The sequence below is a fragment of the Triticum dicoccoides genome, chromosome 7A (assembly GCF_002162155.2).
Source record: "Triticum dicoccoides isolate Atlit2015 ecotype Zavitan chromosome 7A, WEW_v2.0, whole genome shotgun sequence".
Lineage (NCBI taxonomy): Eukaryota > Viridiplantae > Streptophyta > Magnoliopsida > Poales > Poaceae > Triticum > Triticum dicoccoides.
The window spans coordinates 93,169,046-93,195,218 of NC_041392.1; the positions used below are offsets into that span (position 1 = coordinate 93,169,046).

Consider the following 26,173-nt stretch of genomic DNA (forward strand, 5'->3'; position numbering starts at 1 on the left):
GCCGCACAGGTTGTAGTCGTGGGTTGTAATAGGACGAGGGCGAGGCCCTCGCCGGCCTATAGTTGGAGAAGGGGGTTGAGGAGGGGCGCCGAGGCGCAGGAGCAAGGAGGTGAGGTTGTAAGTTATTTTCTGCTTGCGTTTATTGATCCAAGGGCTGGCTATATATAGCCTAATTACAAGACCAGACAGACTCCTATTACAATTGGGTGTTGGCAGGGTAACCTTCTACGGGACTAAACCTTTCCAACTAATACCCAGACTCCTAATCTAAAAAAACTAAAATTAAACTAGGCCATATTTTTAGGCAGGTGCAGGGCCTGCCCGCACAGGTCCCTTGCGCCTATAGGGCTGGCCCCACATGACAACATCATTACTCTAGTCCAATTGAAACCTATTTACCAAAGTCCTTGGAGTATTTCTTCGAGCAGAGATTGATACCGTGAAGAAGTTGATTTCAAAAAATTTCATTGTAATTCTTAGTCAAATGAGTTACTTTGTATTTTCTTGGATCTTAGGTCAAAATCATTGTACCTGTAATTGTTATGAGTATGAATAAAGTTACAAATGTTTCAAGAAAAAAAGCCATTCCTTTGTATGAGTTTCTCTAAGTCCCGGCACTTTCATAGATTATCCTCTAGTAATAATGAGCCACATGGGGTTATTCATACTCGAAGAACAAACCTAGTTTGAACAATTCGGAGCTGTTTTTTTTTTGTTCCGGGTCAACCGTGCCATTTCACTTTGAAAGATACCTAGATAACTAGATATTTCATTGATTCAACAGTGTCGCTAGAAGTTCGCTCGCTAAACTGAGGCTGTGTTCAGGACAAGTTTTAGGTGAAGTCACTCTCGGAACTGCCACTGAACATTGACCCGGAACTTCCTTTCTGTGGCAACGCGTCGTCCCCATGGGTCTCCCATTTCGTTCCTGGCAGCAGCCACAGGGTGATAGAAGTGAAAGCAGCAGCCACAGAGTGATAGAAGTGAAACTTCTGGGATCATGATTATAGTTTCATGATTTGGTAAAAAACAATATTCAGGAAAAAAATCGACGAAACAGTGTGCGGCCCACTTTACACGTTTTGGAACTGCAAGGCCCATTGAATTCCTATGGTGCAGATCGATGCGACGCTCAGACACGTTAAGCAGAGAGGCCGCAAGAAAACGGAAGCAGCAGCAGCAGCAGCGCGACCACGAATGGCGTCGACCTCGAGCTTGGATTTGGGAAAGATCGTGCCGACGGCCGGCTACCTCCTCCACCGCTGCGCCGCCGTCCCCAGCGCCCCTGTTCTCCGGGGGAGGAGCGCGAGCGGGCGGTGCGGCCTCGCCGTCTCGGTCTCGTCCTCCAATGGTAGGTCTGCCTTTACCTGTTGCCCCTTCTTGTATTTCCCTGTGGAATTGTTTGAGATCTTGGAGTTCTGTTCAACCATAGTAAGATGAGGTTCGAGCCTGCGAGGAGCCGAATCTTAGTATTACCGCTCTCACCGATTTCATGGTCCATTCTGAAGCCATAGCGGTTCAGTTGAATCCGGTGAGATTTAATTCCAACTTCTTCGCCAATTATCCTGAGCTGGCAAAATTAGAGATCAATTTGGACGGGGAATCGTGTGTAAAGGCTGTCCAATTGGGCTTTTTTGAGACCAATCATGTTGTCGAATACATGACAGGATAGTTTCCTTGTGCAATATTCAGTTACAAACTTGTAATTTTGGGTGTCTAGTTCTGATGTTTAAGTTCAGTCTCTGCTCTTGAACAGACACTGAAGTAACAATGACTCATATTTAACGGTATAGGTGCAGCTGGGCTCTCCGCATTGAGTGACTCGGAGAAGAAAGGCCCTGTGGTGATGGAGATCCCGCTGGAAGATATCCGGAGGCCGCTAATGCGAACGCGTGCTAATGATCCTGACAAGGTGCAGGAGCTCATGGACAGCATCCGTGTCATCGGCCTCCAAGTACCTGTGGGCATCTTTTCCTTTAACATTAATTTACCAAAAGTATTTTCTGTTAGCTCAAAAGATAAATTCTGTCAGAACTAGAATTTCGTGGCCGAACACTGCTTCTGAATTCAGTGATCTCCAAACAGTTATCTGAGAACGTTTGTGTTATTGTTCATTGTTTTTGAGATAGCTGACCATTGATGTCGAATGGTAGGACGAGATCTGGCACTATTATGTCTAGGATGAGTTTTTCCAAGCTCATTTGACATGTGAAGTCTGTTCGCCTGCAGCAGTAACAACATGGGCTCTATTAGCTATGTTGTGCCCCTCTGAATCAGTCTTAATTCAAACTTCAAAGGGAGTATGCCATATCCCAGAATCAACCTTCTTATAGAAATATTATTGTTTCTATATTCACCCGCATTATGTTTGATCAATGTGCAGTTTAGTGTAGGGCGCTGTTGAATAAGATGCTACTTGCTACTCTTGGTCGATGTGAAATCGCTGTGTGATTTTGCACTAGTTATGCAAAAGAGCTTACCTTTATGTGCATTTAGTATAGCCATTTTATGTGCATTTAGCACTTCCTTTTCAATCCGAGCAATATAACCATTTTATGTGAATTTAACATGTGATCCATTTGTCAACTTTTTCGTTTACCATTTGTCTGGAGCTATCCTGATTTAACGTGTTTGGTTATTGTCGCCTTAAAGAAACAAAAGGCAACAGTTGGATTTCATTCTGGTTTCTTAATTGTAGCGTCATTTTGAAACGGTACTTACCAGGTTATTTACTGAAATTTCAGATCGATGTGCTGGAGGTCGACGGAGTCTACTACGGTAGTTTTGTTCAAATCTCAATTGGTCATTCCCCACTCCAAAAGATATACCCATTTCCCTCTTGCTGAATATGCTTGCACATAATCCTCAGGATTCTCTGGATGCCATCGCTACGAGGCTCACCAGCGCCTAGGACTCCCAACCATCCGCTGCAAAGTCCGCCGAGGGACAAAAGAAACACTGCGGTGAGCCCATCTTCCTTGAGTTTTGTTGGATGGTCTGTTGTCAGTTCGGTTTATCTGCGCAGGATCTTGAATCTGCTATTTCAGGCACCATATGCGATGAATGGATGATCCATGGACTGCTTCAGCCACGAAGTGTCATCTGTTATGTCTAGTGCTAAGAAAAAACTTTCTCCTCCTGTAATCATATATACGTGTAAATGTTACCCAATCCAATGTATAAAATAGCACTTGTTCAGCTGGCGCTTCTGCTCCTTCTGTTGCATGCAGTAATCTCTACAACTCTGTTTGGGCAAGAATGCAACTGAAGGTTCAGGGTGGAGTGCAGGGTCTAAACTCTCCGAAATGCATTGCCCCCTGAAGCTTCATCAGCAAATTCAGGGCCATTCGGAATGCGGTTTTTTCTTCTCATATGCGCTGTGAATTGACTGCTAACTGTGAAAGTTGCAATATCTGAAACTTTGAGATCGTCGTCCTCAGAAAACAGTGGAGTCTCTCTACTCACTAGATCCTGAAGATAAAATGTTTCCAGAAGAGGTCCAATGAAGGAAGAAGTTCTATGTCCATGGTAGTGGTAGGGTGCAGCTCGGTGCCCGATCTACCCCACCCCATGTTCAGACTTAGAGCATCTCCAATGGATGATGTACAAGTTGGTGCCCAAAACTAGTTTTAAGGCTAGAAGAGAGAAGGTTTTTACATCACCGCGAAGGCTTTTGCTTCAACTGGTGATGTAGAAGTGGTGTCCTAAATGGCCTTTTTTTCTTCTTCACGGCTGCGTTTTTGCATATACATCACTTGTTGGAGTAGCGTTTTTGACACAAGGTGATGTAAACGGCCATTTTCAATATGGTCTACTTGTTCCTGCGTGATGAAAAAAGTTTACATCACTGCGGCGGTGCTGCAAATATGCAGCAGCGGGAAGCGATTTTCAGGCGTGATGAACTTTTTTTTACATCACTACATGCAGACACATGATCTGATGGGGCACTTTTTGGGGGCCAAAGTGCCCTAAACGGGTTCTTTTTTCTTTTGGGTGGGGCCGCGTTTTTACATCATTTGTTGGAGATGCTCTTAGGAAGTTTAGTTATAATTAATTTGTAGTGCGTTACTTCAACTTATATCGCCATACATGCTTGTCACTTTTGTAGGTCTATGCAGGACCTGCACCCTAGTTCCTAGGAAGTTGGTCCAAAAGTAGCATGTGCATCAGTGAGCCTTATTGGTAAATGGTTAAAAACTTTGCATATCCAGTTGGCCCATTAAAGGCAGCATTAGTATGGGCGAAAACTGACCGGTTGCAAAGTGACTATGATCTATTCTAAAAAAATAAGCAAAGTGACTATGATCTTTATTTTTTTTTCTCTACTAGACAAGAATGTTCAAGATAACCCATTGACGACGTGAGGTATATTTATTCGTGTAAAGGAGAAGGGTTTTGATAGGCTTGGCGAGCCAACGTAAAAACTCAGCCACTCTTATGGAGATGAAACCCAAAAGATTTTCGTTGGGGCGTAACCCTCTCAGCGACGCGCCACATCGGAACCCGGGTGTGGTGAAAATGGGCAAGGGCTAGGCCATCGCCCTCGAGGTGGCGCGTCGTATCTTGATCCGGATACGGTGGCAAGTGAGCGAGGATCGGGTCGTCGCATCCTTAGTGGCGTGCTGCATCGGCGCCCGGATGTAGTGGAAAATGAGCAAGGGTCTTCGCATTTTACTCGACGAGGGCGAAGGGTAAGGAATCTAGCCGAGCCTAGGAGGATTCGCTTAGGTAGCTGGAACGTAGGGTCTCTGACAGGAAAGCTTCGGGAGCTAGTTGATGCAGCGGTGAGGAGAGGTGTTGATATCCTTTGCGTCCAAGAAGCCAAATGGAGAGGACAGAAGGCGAAGGAGGTGGAGGATACCGGCTTCAAGCTGTGGTACACGGGGACGACTGCAAATAGAAATGGCGTAGGCATCTTGATTAACAAGAGCCTCAAGTATGGAGTGGTAGATGTCAAGAGACGTGGGGACCGGATTATCCTGGTCAAGCTGATAGTTGAGGACTTGGTTCTCAATGTTATCAGCGCGTATGCCCTGCAAGTAGGCCATAATGAGAACACCAAGAGGGAGTTTTGGGAAGGCCCGAAAGACATGGTTAGGAGTGTACCGATTGGTGAGAAGCTCTTCATGGGAGGAGACCTCAATGGCTACGTGGGTACATCTAACACATGTTTTGAAGGGACGCATGGGGGCTTCGGCTATGGCATCAGGAATGAAGAAGGAGAAGATGTCTTAAGCTTTGCTCTAGGCTACAACATGATTGTAGCTAACACCCTCTTTAGAAAGAGAGAATCACATCTGGTGACTTTTAGTAGTGGCCAACACTCTAGCCAGATTGATTTCATCCTCTGGAGAAGAGAAGATAGGCGTGTGTGCCTAGACTGTAAGGTGATACCTGGAGAGAGTGTTGTACCCCAGTATAAGCTGATGGTTGCTGACTTCCGCTTTCGGATTCGTGTCCAGCGGGATAAGCGTGCCAAAGTTGCTAGAACGAAGTGGTGGAAGCTAAAAGTGCAACTATCCCTGGGTGGTTTTGGTAATTACTAACAACATATAGCTCATTGAACTAATGATATTTCAAGATGATCATTTCAGAAAGTTCAATGATTGGCATGGCATGGATTAGGAATGTGGACCCCTCAAAATGCTAAGGACACATATTGGCTCAAGCTCAAGATTCTACATGATCCAAGATCACATTGAGTCCATAGGAAAAGCCAATACTATTAAAAAGGGATGAGGTGTTGCTTAATGGCTTGCTTACTCAAAATTCTTAGTGATATGCTCCAAAAGCCCGCAACCACTTTCTCATATCCACATATGTCCCAAACCAAAAGTCAAACTTGACCCTACCGATTTGATCTATCCGTTGCCACCGAGTTCACTTGACATAGCCACTGCCAGAAACCCTAGTCACTCCGGTCTCACCGATAGGGATCTCGGTCTCACCGAGATGGGATTGCAAACTCTCTGTTTCCCTTTGTAATGTTTTGGTCCAACCGAGATGAGCGATCGGTCCCACCGATTTCGCAATGCAAACTCTCTGTTTCCCTTTTGTAATGTTCCGGTCTCACCGAAATGAGCGATTCGATCCCACCGAGTTTGCCTAACCAACTCTCTGGTTGGCTTATTATCAACATCGGTCCCACCGAGTTTGTGTAATCGGTCTCACCAAGATTACGTTATGCCCTAACCCTAATGAAATCGGTCCCACCGAGTTGACATGTCGGTCCCACCAAAAATCCTAATGTTCACATTTTGAACTAAATCGGTCTGACCGAGTTTCATGATTCGGTCCCACCAAGTTTGGTGATTTGTGTGTAACGGTTAGGTGTGGAGGCTATATAAACCACTCCACCCTTCCTTCATTAGTAGGGAGAGCCATCAGAGCATGCCTACACTTCCAGCATTCATTTTTTGAGAGAGAACCACCTACTCATGTGTTGAGACCAAGATATTCCATTCCAACCATATGAATCTTGATCTCTAGCCTTCCCCAAGTTGCTTTCCACTCAAATCATCTTTCCACCAAATCCAAATCTGTGTGAGAGAGAGTTGAGTGTTGGGGAGACTACCATTTGAAGCACAAGAGCAAGGAGTTCATCATCAACACACCGTCTATTACCTTTTGGAGAGTGGTGTCTCCTAGATTGGTTAGGTGTCACTTGGGAGGCTCCGACAAGATTGTGGAGTTGAACCAAGGAGTTTGTACAGGCAAGGAGATCGCCTACTTCATGAAGATCTACCCTAGTGAGGCAAGTCCTTCGTGGGCGATGGCCATGGTGGGATAGACAAGGTTGCTTCTTCGTGGACCCTTCGTGGGTGGAGCCCTGCGTGGACTCGCGCAACCGTTACCCTTCGTGGGTTGAAGTCTCCAACAACATGAATGTACGATAGCACCACCTATCGAAACCACGCAAAAATCTCTGTGTCTACACTATGTTTGCTCCCTCCAAACTCCTCCCTTTACCTTCATATGCAATGTTTTATATTCCGTTGCTATAGTCTTAGACTTGCATGTGTAGATTAATTGCTTGACTTGTTCTAAGTTGCTAAAATCTGCCAAGACTTAAAATTGGGAAAAAGGCTAGATCTTTATTTGGTCAAGTAGTCTAATCACCCCCCATCTAGACATACTTTCGATCCTACAAGTGGTATCGGAGCTTTGGTCTCCATTTGCTTTGATTTCCATAGCTTTTGGTGATCATAGTCTTGGTTTCATAACCTAGGAGAGTATGGCGGCTAGCGAGGGAAATCACCATAGTAGAGGTCCTTACTTTGATGGTACTAATTTTGCTAGTTGGAAGTATAAGATGAAAATGCATATTCTTGGACATAACCCCGCTGGTTGGGCTATTTTGTTTATTGGCTTGCAAGGTGAATTCTTTGATGGGAGAGAACCGAACCGTGAAGCTAGCGCGAAAGAGTTGAAGATGTTGCAATACAATGCTCAAGCTTTTGATATACTCTTCAACGGATTGTGCCCCGAAGAATTCAATAAAAATCAGCCGTCTTGAGAATGCAAAGGAAATTTGGGATACTTTGATTGATATGCACGAGGGTACCGACTCCGTCAAGGAATCCAAATTGGATGTGCTTCAAAGTCAACTTGACAAGTTTAAAATGAAGGATGGTGAAGGTGTCGTTGAAATGTACTCTAGGCTTGCTATCATCACAAATGAGATTGCCGGCTTAGGAAGTGAGGAAATGATCGATAGATTCGTTGTAAAGAAGATCTTTAGAGCCTTGGATGGAAAATATGATACCATGTGCACATTGATCCAAATGATGCCCAACTACAAAGATCTCAAGCCAACGGAAGTCATTGGAAGAATTGTTGCTCATGAGATATCACTCAAGGATAAGGAAGAGCTTCACAAGAAGTCTAGTGGTGCTTAGAAAGCCTCATGTGATGCTCCTACATCATCAAGTGACAAACAAGCCTTCAATGAAGAATTGAGCCTAATGGTGAAGAACTTCAACAAGTTCTACGAAAGTAGAAGCAAGGAAATAAGTTCCAAGTCGAGGTCCTACAATGACAAAATATCTTTGAGTCGTGAACGTAATTGCTACAATTGTGGAAGACCTGGACACTACTCCAATGAATGTACGGCTCCCTACAAAGGAAGAGAAGATTCACCAAAAGGAGAAGTAGAAGAGAAGAGTCACCACCAAGAGAAAGAAGTACAATAGATGATCGTTATGAATGAAGAACAACATGGAGAAGCAAGGATTCAAAAAGGAAGGACAAGTCATCAAGGAGCTACACAAAATGAAGACATCAAGCTCATGTTGGTGAATGGGTATCCGGCTCCGACTCCGACAACCACTCCGAGAGAAGTTATCACTCTGACTCCAAATATACTCAAGATGAAGGTGTTGCCCGTCTAGCACTTGTGTCAACCAACTCCTATGACATATTTGACTCAACAAATGAAGGAATTGGAAGATGCTTCATGGCTAAAGGCCCAAAGGTATCACACCCTGAGTATGTTGGTTTCAATAGTGATGAAGATGATTTGCTAGGTGATGATGATTTACTTGTCGACAACTCTAGTGATGAAAACTATGATGAAATTGCTATTAATCATGCTAATCAAGATAAAACGACTGATGATGATAAGAAGGAGATTGAGTGTCTAACTAAAGAACTAAACACTCTTAAGTTAGCTCATAAAACTACCTTGGAAAATTATCAAGAGCTTTTAAAGACTCATGGGAAGCTACCCTTTGAAAAGCTCAACCTTGAGCAAGAGCATGGGTTCTTAAAAGCAATCAATGATGATCTTTGCAAGAAAAGTTCTTCTTACATTGCCAAGCGTTTACTCTTGTCTACTTATATTCCACAAGTAAAATCTAGCAACAAGAGTAAGAAAGATTCTTCTTCTAGTAGTAACAATAATCATGTCAAATCCAATGTTGTTGCTTCTAGTAGTTCTCTTAATTCCACTAATGATTCTCTTAGCCAAGTTACACTTGAGCAAGAAAATAGCTTATTGAAGGGAATTATAGATAAAGGTGTTTACAAGAGCCTTGCCGGGAGTAAGCAATTTGAGGAAATTGTATGCAAGCAAGGAAGGCACCGAAAGAATCAAGGTATTTGTTTTGAACGAAAGTTCAATGCCAATGGAGTTGAGTGGGATGAAGATCAATAGCCCAAGATGAAGTTTGTTCCTCAAGAAGAGAAGTTTGATTCTACTTCTTTCCAAGGGACACAAGATCAAGATGATCTTCCACCACAAGACCACAAGTAAAAGGGCAAGGATAAGCTTCAAGAGGAGACTGATGCATTTGGAGAAGCTCCTAAGGCCTTGGTCAAGTGGGTTCCCAAGACTACATCAAGTTCTACTTCATCAAGTACGACTACAACTCCAAGGATTCACATCAAGATGATGTGGATCCCGAAGAAGAAGAACTAGAGAGTTCTTGAGGGTGACTCCGCCAACATAGTACACTCATATCATTTTGGCGAGGACAAGTGCAAACACTTCCAACATTCATTTTCTGAGAGAGAACCACCTACTCATGTGTTGAGACCAAGATATTCCATTCCAACCATATGAATCTTGATCTCTAGCCTTCCCCAAGTTGCTTTCCACTCAAATCATCTTTCCACCAAATCCAAATCTGAGAGAGAGAGAGAGTTGAGTGTTGGGGAGACTATCATTTGAAGCACAAGAGCAAGGAGTTCATCATCAACACACCGTCTATTACCTTTTGGAGAGTGGTGTCTCCTAGATTGGTTAGGTGTCACTTGGGAGGCTCCAACAAGATTGTGGAGTTGAACCAAGGAGTTTGTACGGGTAAGGAGATCGCCTACTTCATGCAGATCTACCCTCGTGAGGCAAGTCTTTCGTGGGCGATGGCCATGGTGGGATAGACAAGGTTGCTTCTTCGTGGGTGGAGGCCTGCGTGGACTCGCGCAACCGTTACCCTTCGTGGTTTGAAGTCTCCAATAACATGGATGTACGATAGCACCACCTATCAGAACCACGCAAAAATCTCTTTGTCTACACTGCGTTTGCTCCCTCCAATCTCCTCCCTTTACCTTCATATGCAATGTTTTACATTGCGTTGCTATACTCTTAGACTTGCATGTGTAGATTAATTGCTTGACTTGTTCTAAGTTGCTAAAATCTGCCAAGACTTAAAATTGGGAAAAGGCTAGATTTTTATTTGGTCAAGTAGTCTAATCACTCCCCATCTAGACATACTTTCGATCCTACAAGTGGTATCGGAGCATTGGTCTCCATTTGCCTTGATTTCCATAGCTTTTGGTGATCATAGTGTTGGTTTCACAACCTAGGAGAGTATGGCGGCTAGCGAGGGAAATCACCACAGTAGTGGTCCTTACTTTGATGGTACTAATTTTGCTAGTTGGAAGCATAAGATGAAAATGCATATTCTTGGACATAACCCCGCTGGTTGGGCTATTTTGTGTATTGACTTGCAAGGTGAATTCTTTGATGGGAGAGAACCAAACCGTGAAGCTAGCGCGGAAGAGTTGAAGATGTTGCAATACAATGCTCAAGCTTTTGATATCCTCTTCAACGGATTGTGCCCCGAAGAATTCAATAAAATCAGCCGTCTTGAGAATGCAAAGGAAATTTGGGATACTTTGATTGATATGCACGAGGGTACCGACTCCGTCAAGGAATCCAAATTGGATGTGCTTCAAAGTCAACTTCACAAGTTTAAAATGAAGGATGGTGAAGGTGTCGTTGAAATGTACTCTAGGCTTGCTATCATCAGAAATGAGATTGCCGGCTTAGGAAGTGAGGAAATGACCGATAGATTCGTCATAAAGAAGATCTTAAGAGCCTTGGATGGAAAATATGATACCGTGTGCACATTGATCCAAATGATGCCCAACTACAAAGATCTCAAGCCAACGGAAGTCATTGGAAGAATTGTTGCTCATGAGATATCACTCAAGGATAAGGAAGAGCTTCACAAGAAGTCTAGTGGTGCTTAGAAAGCCTCATGTGATGCTTCTACATCATCAAGTGACAAACAAGCCTTCAATGAAGAATTGAGCCTAATGGTGAAGAACTTCAACAAGTTCTACAAAAGTAGAAGCAAGGAAATAAGTTCCAAGTCGAGGTCCTACAATGACAAAAGATCTTCGAGTCATGAACGTAATTGCTACAATTGTGGAAGACCTGGACACTACTCCAATGAATGTACGACTCCCTACAAACGAAGAGAAGATTCACCCAAAAGGAGAAGTAGAAGAGAAGAGTCACCACCAAGAGAAAGAAGTAGAAGAGATGATCGGTATGAATGAAGAACATCATGGAGAAGCAAGGATTCAAAAAGGAAGGACAAGTCATCAAGGAGCTACACAAAATGAAGACATCAAGCTCATGTTGGTGAATGGGTATCCGGCTCCGACTCCGACAACCACTCCGAGAGAAGTTATCACTCTGACTCCAAATATACTCAAGATGAAGGTGTTGCCCGTCTAGCACTTGTGTCAATCAACTCCTATGACATATTTGACTCACCAAATGAAGGAATTGGAAGATGCTTCATGGCTAAAGGCCCAAAGGTATCACACCACGAGTATGTTGATTTCAATAGTGATGAAGATGATTTGCTAGGTGATGATGATTTACTTGTCGACAACTCTAGTGATGGAAACTATGATGAAATTGCAATTAATCATGCTAGTAAAGATAAAACGACTGATGATGATAAGAAGGAGATTGAGTGTCTAACTAAAGAACTAAACACTCTTAAGTTAGCTCATGAAACTACCTTGGAAAATCATCGAGAGCTTTTAAAGACTCATGAGAAGCTACCCTTTGAAAAGCTCAACCTTGAGCAAGAGCATGGGTTCTTAAAATCAATCAATGATGATCTTTGCAAGAAAAGTTCTTCTTACATTGCCAAGCATTTACTCCTGTCTACTTATATGCCACAAGTAAAATCTAGCAACAAGAGTAAGAAAGATTCTTCTTCTAGTAGTAACAATAATCATGTCAAATCCAATGTTGTTGCTTCTAGTAGTTCTCTTAATTCCACTAATGATTCTCTTAGCCAAGTTACACTTGAGCAAGAAAATAGCTTATTGAAGGGAATTATAGATAAAGGTGTTTACAAGAGCCTTGCCGGGAGTAAGCAATTTGAGGAAACTGTATGCAAGCAAGGAAGGCACCGGAAGAATCAAGGTATTTGTTTTGAACGAAAGTTCAATGCCAATGGAGTTGAGTGGGATGAAGATCAATATCCCAAGACGAAGTTTGTTCCTCAACAAGAGAAGTATGATTCTACTTCTTTCCAAGGGACACAAGATTGAGATGATCTTCCACCACAAGACCACAAGTAAAAGGGCAAGGATAAGCTTCAAGAGGAGATTGATGCATTTGAAGAAGCTCCTAAGGCCTTGGTCAAGTGGGTTCCTAAGACTACATCAAGTTCTACTTCATCAAGTACGACTACAACTCCAAGGATTCCCATCAAGATTATGTGGATCCCGAAGAAGAAGAACTAGAGAGTTCTTTAGGGTGACTCTGCCAACATACTACACTCATATCATTTTGGCGAGGACAAGTGCAAACACTTCCAGCATTCATTTTCTGAGAGAGAACCACCTACTCATGTGTTGAGACCAAGATATTCCATTCCAACCATATGAATCTTGATCTCTAGCCTTCCCCAAGTTGCTTTCCACTCAAATCATCTTTCCACCAAATCCAAATCTGTGTGTGAGAGAGAGTTGAGTGTTGGGGAGACTATCATTTGAAGCACAAGAGCAAGGAGTTCATCATCAACACACCGTCTATTACCTTTTGGAGAGTGGTGTCTCCTAGATTGGTTAGGTGTCACTTGGGAGGCTCCAACAAGATTGTGGAGTTGAACCAAGGAGTTTGTACGGGTAAGGAGATCGCCTACTTCATGAAGATCTACCCTCGTGTGGCAAGTCCTTCGTGGGCGATGGCCATGGTGGGATACACAAGGTTGCTTCTTCGTGGGTGGAGCCCTGCGTGGACTCGCGCAACCGTTACCCTTCGTGGGTTGAAGTCTCCAACAACATGGATGTACGATAGCACCACCTATCGGAACTACGCAAAAATCTCTGTGTCTACACTGCGTTTGCTCCCTCCAAACTCCTCCCTTTACCTTCATATGCAATGTTTTACATCCGTTGCTATACTCTTAGACTTGCATGTATAGATTAATTGCTTGACTTGTTCTAAGTTGCTAAAATCTGCCAAGACTTAAAATTGGGAAAAGGCTAGATTTTTATTTGGTCAAGTAGTCTAATCACCCCCCATCTAGACATACTTTCGATCCTACAAGTGGTATCGGAGCTTTGGTCTCCATTTGCCTTGATTTCCATAGCTTTTGGTGATCATAGTGTTGGTTTCACAACCTAGGAGAGTATGGCGGCTAGCGAGGGAAATCACCACAGTAGAGGTCCTTACTTTGATGGTACTAATTTTGCTAGTTGGAAGCATAAGATGAAAATGCATATTCTTGGACATAACCCCGCTGGTTGGGCTATTTTGTGTATTGGCTTGCAAGGTGAATTCTTTGATGGGAGAGAACCGAACCGTGAAGCTAGCACGGAAGAGTTGAAGATGTTGCAATACAATGCTCAAGCTTTTGATATCCTCTTCAACGGATTGTGCCCTGAAGAATTCAATAAAATCACCCGTCTTGAGAATGCAAAGGAAATTTGGGATACTTTGATTGATATGCACGAGGGTACCGACTCCGTCAAGGAATCCAAATTGGATGTGCTTCAAAGTAAACTTGACAAGTTTAAAATGAAGGATGGTGAAGGTGTCGTTGAAATGTACTCTAGGCTTGCTATCATCACTAATGAGATTGCCGGCTTAGGAAGTGAGGAAATGACCGATAGATTCGTCATAAAGAAGATCTTAAGAGCCTTGGATGGAAAATATGATACCGTGTGCACATTGATCCAAATGATGCCCAACTACAAAGATCTCAAGCCAACGGAAGTCATTGGAAGAATTGTTGCTCATGAGATATCACTCAAGGATAAGGAAGAGCTTCACAAGAAGTCTAGTGGTGCTTAGAAAGCCTCATGTGATGCTCCTACATCATCAAGTGACAAACAAGCCTTCAATGAAGAATTGAGCCTAATGGTGAAGAACTTCAACAAGTTCTACAAAAGTAGAAGCAAGGAAATAAGTTCCAAGTCGAGTTCCTACAATGACAAGATCTTCGAGTCGTGAACGTAATTGCTACAATTGTGGAAGACCTGGACACTACTACAATTGTGGAAGACCTACAAACAAAGAGAAGATTCACCCAAAAGGAGAAGTAGAAGAGAAGAGTCACCACCAAGAGAAAGAAGTAGAAGAGATGATCGTTATGAATGAAGAACATCATGGAGAAGCAAGGATTCAAAAAGGAAGGACAAGTCATCAAGGAGCTACACAAAATGAAGACATCAAGCTCATGTTGGTGAATGGGTATCTGGCTCCGACTCCGACAACCACTCCGAGAGAAGTTATCACTCTGACTCCAAATATACTCAAGATGATGGTGTTGCCCATCTAGCACTTGTGTCAACCAACTCCTACGACATATTTGACTCACCAAATGAAGGAATTGGAAGATGCTTCATGGCTAAAGGCCCAAAGGTATCACACCCCGAGTATGTTGATTTCAATAGTGATGAAGATGATTTGCTAGGTGATGATGATTTACTTGTCGACAACTCTAGTGATGAAAACTATGATGAAATTGCTATTAATCATGCTAATAAAGATAAAACGACTGATGATGATAAGAAGGAGATTGAGTGTCTAACTAAAGAACTAAACACTCTTAAGTTAGCTCATGAAACTACCTTGGAAAATCATCGAGAGCTTTTAAAGACTCATGAGAAGCTACCCTTTGAAAAGCTCAACCTTGAGCAAGAGCATGGGTTCTTAAAATCAATCAATGATGATCTTTGCAAGAAAAGTTCTTCTTACATTGCCAAGCGTTTACTCCTGTCTACTTATATGCCACAAGTAAAATCTAGCAACAAGAGTAAGAAAGATTCTTCTTCTAGTAGTAACAATAATCATGTCAAATCCAATGTTGTTGCTTCTAGTAGTTCTCTTAATTCCACTAATGATTCTCTTAGCCAAGTTACACTTGAGCAAGAAAATAGCTTATTGAAGGGAATTATAGATAAAGGTGTTTACAAGAGCCTTGCCGGGAGTAAGCAATTTGAGGAAACTGTATGCAAGCAAGGAAGGCACCGGAAGAATCAAGGTATTTGTTTTGAACGAAAGTTCAATGCCAATGGAGTTGAGTGGGATGAAGATCAATATCCCAAGACGAAGTTTGTTCCTCAACAAGAGAAGTATGATTCTACTTCTTTCCAAGGGACACAAGATAGAGATGATCTTCCACCACAAGACCACAAGTAAAAGGGCAAGGATAAGCTTCAAGAGGAGATTGATGCATTTGAAGAAGCTCCTAAGGCCTTGGTCAAGTGGGTTCCTAAGACTACATCAAGTTCTACTTCATCAAGTACGACTACAACTCCAAGGATTCCCATCAAGATTATGTGGATCCCGAACAAGAAGAACTAGAGAGTTCTTTAGGGTGACTCCGCCAACATACTACACTCATATCATTTTGGCGAGGACAAGTGCAAACACTTCCAGCATTCATTTTCTGAGAGAGAACCACCTACTCATGTGTTGAGACCAAGATATTCCATTCCAACAATATGAATCTTGATCTCTAGCCTTCCCCAAGTTGCTTTCCACTCAAATCATCTTTCCACCAAATCCAAATCTGTGTGAGAGAGAGAGAGAGAGCGTTGAGTGTTGGGGAGACTATCATTTGAAGCACAAGAGCAAGGAGTTCATCATCAACACACCGTCTATTACCTTTTGGAGAGTGGTGTCTCCTAGATTGGTTAGGTGTCACTCGGGAGGCTCCAACAAGATTGTGGAGTTGAACCAAGGAGTTTGTACGGGTAAGGAGATTGCCTACTTCATGAAGATCTACCCTTGTGAGGCAAGTCCTTCGTGGGCGATGGCCATGGTGGGATAGGCAAGGTTGCTTCTTCATGGACCCTTCGTTGGTGGAGCCCTGCGTGGACTCGCGCAACCGTTACCCTTCGTGGGTTGAAGTCTCCAACAACATGGATGTACGATAGCACCACCTACCGGAACCACGCAAAAATCTCTGTGTCTACACTGCGTTTGCTCCCTCCAAACTCCTCCCTTTACCTTCATATGCAATGTTTTACATTCCGTTGCTATACTCTTAAACTTGCATGTGTAGATTAATTGCTTGACTTGTTCTAAGTTGCTAAAATCTGCCAAGACTTAAAATTGGGAAGAGGCTAGATTTTTATTTGGTCAAGTAGTCTAATCACCCCCCATCTAGACATACTTTCGATCCTACAAGTGGTATCGGAGCTTTGGTCTCCATTTGCCTTGATTTCCATAGCTTTTGGTGATCATAGTGTTGGTTTCACAACCTAGGAGAGTATGGCGGCTAGCGAGGGAAATCACCACAGTAGAGGTCCTTACTTTGATGGTACTAATTTTGCTAGTTGGAAGCATAAGATGAAAATGCATATTCTTGGACATAACACCGCTGGTTGGGCTATTTTGTGTATTGGCTTGCAAGGTGAATTCTTTGATGGGAGAGAACCGAACCGTGAAGCTAGCGCGGAAGAGTTGAAGATGTTGCAATACAATGCTCAAGCTTTTGATATCCTCTTCAACGGATTGTGCCCCGAAGAATTCAATAAAATCAGCCGTCTTGAGAATGCAAAGGAAATTTGGGATACTTTGATTGATATGCACGAGGGTACCGACTCCATCAAGGAATCCAAATTGGATGTGCTTCAAGGTCAACTTGACAAGTTTAAAATGAAGGATGGTGAAGGTGTCGTTGAAATGTACTCTAGGCTTGCTATCATCACAAATGAGATTGCCGGCTTAGGAAGTGAGGAAATGACCGATATATTCGTCATAAAGAAGATCTTAAGAGCCTTGGATGGAAAATATGATACCGTGTGCACATTGATCCACATGATGTCCAACTACAAAGATCTCAAGCCAACAGAAGTCATTGGAAGAATTGTTACTCATGAGATATCACTCAAGGATAAGGAAGAGCTTCACAAGAAGTCTAGTGGTGCTAAGAAAGCCTCATGTGATGCTCCTACATCATCAAGTGACAAACAAGCCTTCAATGAAGAATTGATCCTAATGGTGAAGAACTTCAACAAGTTCTACAAAAGTAGAAGCAAGGAAATAAGTTCCAAGTCGAGGTCCTACAATGACAAAAGATCTTCGAGTCGTGAATGTAATTGCTACAATTGTGGAAGACCTGGACACTACTCCAATGAATGTACGGCTCCCTACAAACGAAGAGAAGATTCACCCAAAAGGAGAAGTAGAAGAGAAGAGTCACCACCAAGAGAAAGAAGTAGAAGAGATGATCGTTATGAATGAAGAACATCATGGAGAAGCAAGGATTCAAAAAGGAAGGACAAGTCATCAAGGAGCTACACAAAATGAAGACATCAAGCTCATGTTGGTTAGTGGGTATCCGGTTCCGACTCCGACAACCACTCCGAGAGAAGTTATCACTCTGACTCCAAATATAGTCAAGATGAAGGTGTTGCCCGTCTAGCACTTGTGTCAACCAACTCCTACGACATATTTGACTCACCAAATGAAGGAATTGGAATATGCTTCATGGCTAAAGGCCCAAAGGTATCACACCCCGAGTATGTTGATTTCAATAGTGATGAAGATGATTTGCTAGGTGATGATGATTTACTTGTCGACAACTCTAGTGATGAAAACTATGATGAAATTGCTATTAATCATGCTAATAAAGATAAAACGACTGATGATGATAAGAAGGAGATTGAGTGTCTAACTAAAGAACTAAACACTCTTAAGTTAGCTCATGAAACTACCTTGGAAAATCATCGAGAGCTTTTAAAGACTCATGAGAAGCTACCCTTTGAAAAGCTCAACCTTGAGCAAGAGCATGGGTTCTTAAAATCATTCAATGATGATCTTTGCAAGAAAAGTTCTTCTTACATTGCCAAGCGTTTACTCCTGTCTACTTATATGCCACAAGTAAAATCTAGCAACAAGAGTAAGAAAGATTCTTCTTCTAGTAGTAACAATAATCATGTCAAATCCAATGTTGTTGCTTCTAGTAGTTCTCTTAATTCCACTAATGATTCTCTTAGCCATGTTACACTTGAGCAAGAAAATAGCTTATTGAAGGGAATTATAGATAAAGGTGTTTACAAGAGCCTTGCCGGGAGTAAGCAATTTGAGGAAATTGTATGCAAGCAAGGAAGGCACCGGAAGAATCAAGGTATTTGTTTTGAACGAAAGTTCAATGCCAATGGAGTTGAGTGGGATGAAGATCAATATCCCAAGACGAAGTTTGTTCCTCAACAAGAGAAGTATGATTCTACTTCTTTCCGAGGGACACAAGATCGAGATGATCTTCCACCACAAGACCACAAGTAAAAGGGCAAGGATAAGCTTCAAGAGGAGATTGATGCATTTGAAGAAGCTCCTAAGGCCTTGGTCAAGTGGGTTCCTAAGACTACATCAAGTTCTACTTCATCAAGTACGACTACAACTCCAAGGATTCCCATCAAGATTATGTTGATCCCGAAGAAGAAGAACTAGAGAGTTCTTTAGGGTGACTCCGCCAACATACTACACTCATATCATTTTGGCGAGGACAAGTGCAAACACTTCCATCATTCATTTTCTGAGAGAGAACCACCTACTCATGTGTTGAGACCAAGATATTCCATTCCAACCATATGAATCTTGATCTCTAGCCTTCCCCAAGTTGCTTTCCACTCAAATCATCTTTCCACCTAATCCAAATCTGTGTGAGAGAGAGAGTTGAGTGTTGGGGAGACTATCATTTGAAGCACAAGAGCAAGGAGTTCATCATCAACACACCGTCTATTACCTTCTGGAGAGTGGTGTCTCCTAGATTGGTTAGGTGTCACTTGGGAGGCTCCAACAAGATTGTGGAGTTGAACCAAGGAGTTTGTACGGGTAAGGAGATCGCCTACTTCATGAAGATCTACCCTCGTGTGGCAAGTCCTTCGTGGGCGATGGCCATGGTGGGATAGACAAGGTTGCTTCTTCGTGGGTGGAGCCCTGCGTGGACTCGGGCAACCGTTACCATTCGTGGGTTGAAGTCTCGAACAACATGGATGTACGATAGCACCACCTATTGGAACCACACAAAAATCTCAGTGTCTACACTGCGTTTGCTCCCTCCAAACTCCTCCCTTTACCTTCATATGCAATGTTTTACATTCCGTTGCTATACTCTTAGACTTGCATGTGTAGATTAATTGCTTGACTTGTTCTAAGTTGCTAAAATCTGCCAAGACTTAGAATTGGGAAAAGGCTAGATTTTTATTTGGTCAAGTAGTCTAATCACCCCCCATCTAGAAATACTTTCGATCCTACAAGTGGTATCGGAGCTTTGGTCTCCATTTGCCTTGATTTCCATAGCTTTTGGTGATCATAGTGTTGGTTTCACAACCTAGGAGAGTATGGCGGCTAGCGAGGGAAATCACCACAGTAGAGGTCCTTACTTTGATGGTACTAATTTTGCTAGTTGGAAGCATAAGATGAAAATGCATATTCTTGGACATAACCCCGCTAGTTGGGCTATTTTGTGTATTGGCTTGCAAGGTGAATTCTTTGATGGGAGAGAACCGAACCATGAAGCTAGCGCGGAAGAGTTGAAGATGTTGCAATACAATGCTCAAGCTTTTGATATCCTCTTCAACGGATTGTGCCCCGATGAATTCAATAAAATCAGCCGTCTTGAGAATGCAAAGGAAATTTGGGATACTTTGATTGATATGCACGAGGCTACCAACTCCGTCAAGGAATCCAAATTGGATGTGCTTCAAAGTCAACTTGACAAGTTTAAAATGAAGGATGGTGAAGGTGTCATTGAAATGTACTCTAGGCTTGCTATCATCACAAATGAGATTGTCGGCTTAGGAAGTGAGGAAATGACCGATATATTCGTCATAAAGAAGATCTTAAGAGCCTTGGATGGAAAATATGATACCGTGTGCACATTGATCCAAATGATGCCCAACTACAAAGATCTCAAGCCAACGGAAGTCATTGGAAGAATTGTTGCTCATGAGATATCACTCAAGGATAAGGAAGAGCTTCACAAGAAGTCTAGTGGTGCTTAGAAAGCCTCATGTGAGGCTTCTACATCATCAAGTGACAAACAAGCCTTCAATGAAGAATTGAGCCTAATGGTGAAGAACTTCAACAAGTTCTACAAAAGTAGAAGAAGGGAAATAAGTTCCAAGTCGAGGTCCTACAATGACAAAAGATCTTCGAGTCGTGAATGTAATTGCTAAAATTGTGGAAGACCTGGACACTACTCCAATGAATGTATAGCTCCCTACAAACGAAGAGAAGATTCACCCAAAAGGAGAAGTAGAAGAGAAGAGTCACCACCAAGAGAAAGAAGTAGAAGAGATGATCGTTATGAATGAAGAACATCATGGAGAAGAAAGGATTCAAAAAGGAAGGACAAGTCATCAAGGAGCTACACAAAATGAAGACATCAAGCTCATGTTGGTTAGTGGGTATCCGGTTCCGACTCCGACAACCACTCCGAGAGAAGTTATCACTCTGACTCCAAATATAGTCAAGATGAAGGTGTTGCCCGTCTAGCACTTGTGTCAACCAACTCCTACGACATATTTGACTCACCAAATGAAGGAATTGGAAGATGCTTCATGGCTAAAGGCCCAAAGGTATCACACCCCGAGTATGTTGATTTCAATAGTGATGAAGATGATTTGCTAGGTGATGATGATTTACTTGTCGACAACTCTAGTGATGAAAACTATGATGAAATTGCTATTAATCATGCTAATAAAGATAAAACGACTGATGATGATAAGAAGGAGATTGAGTGTCTAACTAAAGAACTAAACACTCTTAAGTTAGCTCAAGAAACTACCTTGGAAAATCATCGAGAGCTTTTAAAGACTCATGAGAAGCTACCCTTTGAAAAGCTCAACCTTGAGCAAGAGCATGGGTTCTTAAAATCAATCAATGATGATCTTTGCAAGAAAAGTTCTTCTTACATTGCCAAGCGTTTACTCCTGTCTACTTATATGCCACAAGTAAAATCTAGCAACAAGAGTAAGAAAGATTCTTCTTCTAGTAGTAACAATAATCATGTCAAATCCAATGTTGTTGCTTCTAGTAGTTCTCTTAATTCCACTAATGATTCTCTTAGCCATGTTACACTTGAGCAAGAAAATAGCGTAGTGAAGGGAATTATAGATAAAGGTGTTTACAAGAGCCTTGCCGGGAGTAAGCAATTTGAGGAAACTGTATGCAAGCAAGGAAGGCACCGGAAGAATCAAGGTATTTGTTTTGAACGAAAGTTCAATGCCAATGGAGTTGAGTGGGATGAAGATCAATATCCCAAGACGAAGTTTGTTCCTCAACAAGAGAAATATGATTCTATTTCTTTCCAAGGGACACAAGATCGAGATGATCTTCCACCACAAGACCACAAGTAAAAGGGCAAGGATAAGCTTCAAGACGAGATTGATGCATTTGAAGAAGCTCCTAAGGCCTTGGTCAAGTGGGTTCCTAAGACTACATCAAGTTCTACTTCATCAAGTACGACTACAACTCCAAGGATTCCCATCAAGATTATGTGGATCCCGAAGAAGAAGAACTAGAGAGTTCTTGAGGGTGACTCTGCCAACATACTACACTCATATCATTTTGGCGAGGACAAGTGCAAACACTTCCAACATTCATTTTCTGAGAGAGAACCACCTACTCATGTGTTGAGACCAAGATATTCCATTCCAACCATATGAATCTTGATCTCTAGCCTTCCCCAAGTTGCTTTCCACTCAAATCATCTTTCCACCTAATCCAAATCTGTGTGAGAGAGAGAGTTGAGTGTTGGGGAGACTATCATTTGAAGCACAAGAGCAAGGAGTTCATCATCAACACACCGTCTATTACCTTTTGGAGAGTGGTTTCTCCTAGATTGGTTAGGTGTCACTTGGGAGGCTCCAACAAGATTGTGGAGTTGAACCAAGGAGTTTGTACGGGTAAGGAGATCGCCTACTTCATGAAGATCTACCCTCGTGTGGCAAGTTCTTCGTGGGCGATGGCCATGGTGGGATAGACAAGGTTGCTTCTTCGTGGGTGGAGCCCTACATGGACTCGGGCAACCGTTACCCTTCGTGGGTTGAAGTCTCGAACAACATGGATGTACGATAGCACCACCTATTGGAACCACGCAAAAATCTCTGTGTCTACACTGCGTTTGCTCCCTCCAAACTCCTCCCTTTACCTTCATATGCAATGTTTTACATTCCGTTGCTATACTCTTAGACTTTCATGTGTAGATTAATTGCTTGACTTGTTCTAAGTTGCTAAAATCTGCCAAGACTTAGAATTGGGAAAAGGCTAGATTTTTATTTGGTCAAGTAGTCTAATCACCCCCCATCTAGACATACTTTCGATCCTACAAGTGGTATCGGAGCTTTGGTCTCCATTTGCCTTGATTTCCATAGCTTTTGGTGATCATAGTGTTGGTTTCACAACCTAGGAGAGTATGGCGGCTAGCGAGGGAAATCACCACAGTAGAGGTCCTTACTTTGATGGTACTAATTTTGCTAGTTGGAAGCATAAGATGAAAATGCATATTCTTGGACATAACCCCGCTAGTTGGGCTATTTTGTGTATTGGCTTGCAAGGTGAATTCTTTGATGGGAGAGAACCGAACCATGAAGCTAGCGCGGAAGAGTTGAAGATGTTGCAATACAATGCTCAAGCTTTTGATATCCTCTTCAACGGATTGTGCCCCGAAGAATTCAATAAAATCAGCCGTCTTGAGAATGCAAAGGAAATTTGGGATACTTTGATTGATATGCACGAGGGTACCAACTCCGTCAAGGAATCCAAATTGGATGTGCTTCAAAGTCAACTTGACAAGTTTAAAATGAAGGATGGTGAAGGTGTCATTGAAATGTACTCTAGGCTTGCTATCATCACAAATGAGATTGCCGGCTTAGGAAGTGAGGAAATGACCGATATATTCGTCATAAAGAAGATCTTAAGAGCCTTGGATGGAAAATATGATACCGTGTGCACATTGATCCAAATGATGCCCAACTACAAAGATCTCAAGCCAACGGAAGTCATTGGAAGAATTGTTGCTCATGAGATATCACTCAAGGATAAGGAAGAGCTTCACAAGAAGTCTAGTGGTTCTTAGAAAGCCTCATGTGAGGCTTCTACATCATCAAGTGACAAACAAGCCTTCAATGAAGAATTGATCCTAATGGTGAAGAACTTCAACAAGTTCTACAAAAGTAGAAGCAAGGAAATAAGTTCCAAGTCGAGGTCCTACAATGACAAAAGATCTTCGAGTCGTGAACGTAATTGCTACAATTGTGGAAGACCTGGACACTACTCCAATGAATGTACAACTCCCTACAAATGAAGAGAAGATTCACCCAAAAGGAGAAGTAGAAGAGAAGAGTCACCACCAAGAGAAAGAAGTAGAAGAGATGATCGTTATGAATGAAGAACATCATGGAGAAGCAAGGATTCAAAAAGGAAGGACAAGTCATCAAGGAGCTACACAAAATGAAGACATCAAGCTCATGTTGGTTAGTGGGTATCCGGTTCCGACTCCGACAACCACTCCGAGAGAAGTTATCACTCTGACTCCAAATATAGTCAAGATGAAGGTGTTGCCCGTCTAGCACTTGTGTCAACCAACTCCTACGACATATTTGACTCACCAAATGAAGGAATTGGAAGATGCTTCATGGCTAAAGGCCCAAAGGTATCACACCCCGAGTATGTTGATTTCAATAGTGATGAAGATGATTTGCTAGGTGATGATGATTTACTTGTCGACAACTCTAGTGATGAAAACTATGATGAAATTGCTATTAATCATGCTAATAAAGATAAAACGACTGATGATGATAAGAAGGAGATTGAGTGTCTAACTAAAGAACTAAACACTCTTAAGTTAGCTCATGAAACTACCTTGGAAAATCATCGAGAGCTTTTAAAGACTCATGAGAAGCTACCCTTTGAAAAGCTCAACCTTGAGCAAGAGCATGGGTTCTTAAAATCAATCAATGATGATCTTTGCAAGAAATGTTCTTCTTACATTGCCAAGCGTTTACTCCTGTCTACTTATATGCCACAAGTAAAATCTAGCAACAAGAGTAAGAAAGATTCTTCTTCTAGTAGTAACAATAATCATGTCAAATCCAATGTTGTTGCTTCTAGTAGTTCTCTTAATTCCACTAATGATTCTCTTAGCCAAGTTACACTTGAGCAAGAAAATAGCGTATTGAAGGGAATTATAGATAAAGGTGTTTACAAGAGCCTTGCCGGGAGTAAGCAATTTGAGGAAACTGTATGCAAGCAAGGAAGGCACCGGAAGAATCAAGGTATTTGTTTTGAACGAAAGTTCAATGCCAATGGAGTTGAGTGCGATGAAGATCAATATCCCAAGACGAAGTTTGTTCCTCAACAAGAGAAATATGATTCTATTTCTTTCCAAGGGACACAAGATCGAGATGATCTTCCACCACAAGACCACAAGTAAAAGGGCAAGGATAAGCTTCAAGACGAGATTGATGCATTTGAAGAAGCTCCTAAGGCCTTGGTCAAGTGTGTTCCTAAGACTACATCAAGTTCTACTTCATCAAGTACGACTACAACTCCAAGGATTCCCATCAAGATTATGTTGATCCCGAAGAAGAAGAACTAGAGAGTTCTTGAGGGTGACTCTGCCAACATACTACACTCATATCATTTTGGCGAGGACAAGTGCAAACACTTCCAGCATTCATTTTCTGAGAGAGAACCACCTACTCATGTGTTGAGACCAAGATATTCCATTCCAACCATATGAATCTTGATCTCTAGCCTTCCCCAAGTTGCTTTCCATGCAAATCATCTTTCCACCAAATCCAAATCTGTGTGTGAGAGAGAGAGTTGAGTGTTGGGGAGACTATCATTTGAAGCACAAGAGCAAGGAGTTCATCATCAACACACCGTTTATTACCTTTTGGAGAATGGTGTCTCCTAGATTGGTTAGGTGTCACTTGGGAGGCTCCAACAAGATTGTGGAGTTGAACCAAGGAGTTTGTATGGGTAAGGAGATCGCCTACTTCATGAAGATCTACCCTCATGAGGCAAGTCCTTCGTGGGCGATGGCCATGGTGGGATAGAAAAGGTTGCTTCTTCGTGGACCCTTCGTGGGTGGAGCCCTGCATGGACTCGCGCAACCGTTACCCTTCGTGGGTTGAAGTCTCCATCAACATGGATGTACGATAGCACCACCTATCGGAACCACGCAAAAATCTCTGTGTCTACACTGCGTTTCCTCCCTCCAAACTCCTCCCTTTACCTTCATAATGTTTTACATTCCGTTTCTATACTCTTAGACTTGCATGTGTAGATTGATTGCTTGACTTGTTCCAAGTTGCTAAAATCTGCCAAGACTTAAAATTGGGAAAAGGCTAGATTTTATTTGGTCAAGTAGTCTAATCACCCCCTCTATACATACTTTCGATCCTACAAGTGGTATCAGAGCTTTGGTCTCCATTTGCCTTGATTTCCATAGCTTTTGGTGATCATAGTCTTGGTTTCATAACCTAGGAGAGTATGGCGGCTAGAGAGGGAAATCACCATCGTAGCGGTCCATACTTTGATGGTACTAATTTTGCTAGTTGGAAGCATAAGATGAAAATGCATATTTTTGGACATAACCCCGTCGGTTGTGCTATTTTGTGTATTGGCTTGCAAGGTGAATTCTTTGATGGGAGAGAAACGAACTGTGAAGCTAGCGTGGAAGAGTTGAAGATGTTGTAATACAATGCTCAAGCTTTGATATCCTCTTCAATGGATTGTGCCCCGAAGAATTCAACAAATCAGCTGTCTTGAGAATGCAAAGGAAATTTGGGATACTTTGATTGATATGCACAAGGGTACCGACTCCGTCAAGGAATCCAAATTGGATGTGCTTCAAAGTCAACTTGACAAGTTTAAAATGAAGGATGGTGAAGGTGTCGTTGAAATGTACTCTAGGCTTGCTATCATCACAAATGAGATTGCCGGCTTAGG

At 42.3% G+C, this 26,173-nt stretch overlaps 1 protein-coding gene across 1 annotated transcript; it reads left to right on the forward strand.

Moving 5' to 3' along the window:
- Positions 1-1,105: 1,105 nt before the first annotated feature.
- LOC119332020 (sulfiredoxin, chloroplastic/mitochondrial-like) lies at positions 1,106-3,242 on the forward strand. The gene is made up of 5 exons (XM_037605203.1): positions 1,106-1,351; positions 1,794-1,960; positions 2,745-2,778; positions 2,870-2,963; positions 3,048-3,242. Exons 1-5 carry the CDS (start codon positions 1,111-1,113, stop codon positions 3,061-3,063), a joined length of 552 nt encoding a protein of 183 aa, XP_037461100.1. The 5' UTR covers positions 1,106-1,110; the 3' UTR covers positions 3,064-3,242.
- The last annotated feature ends 22,931 nt before the right edge of the window (positions 3,243-26,173 follow it).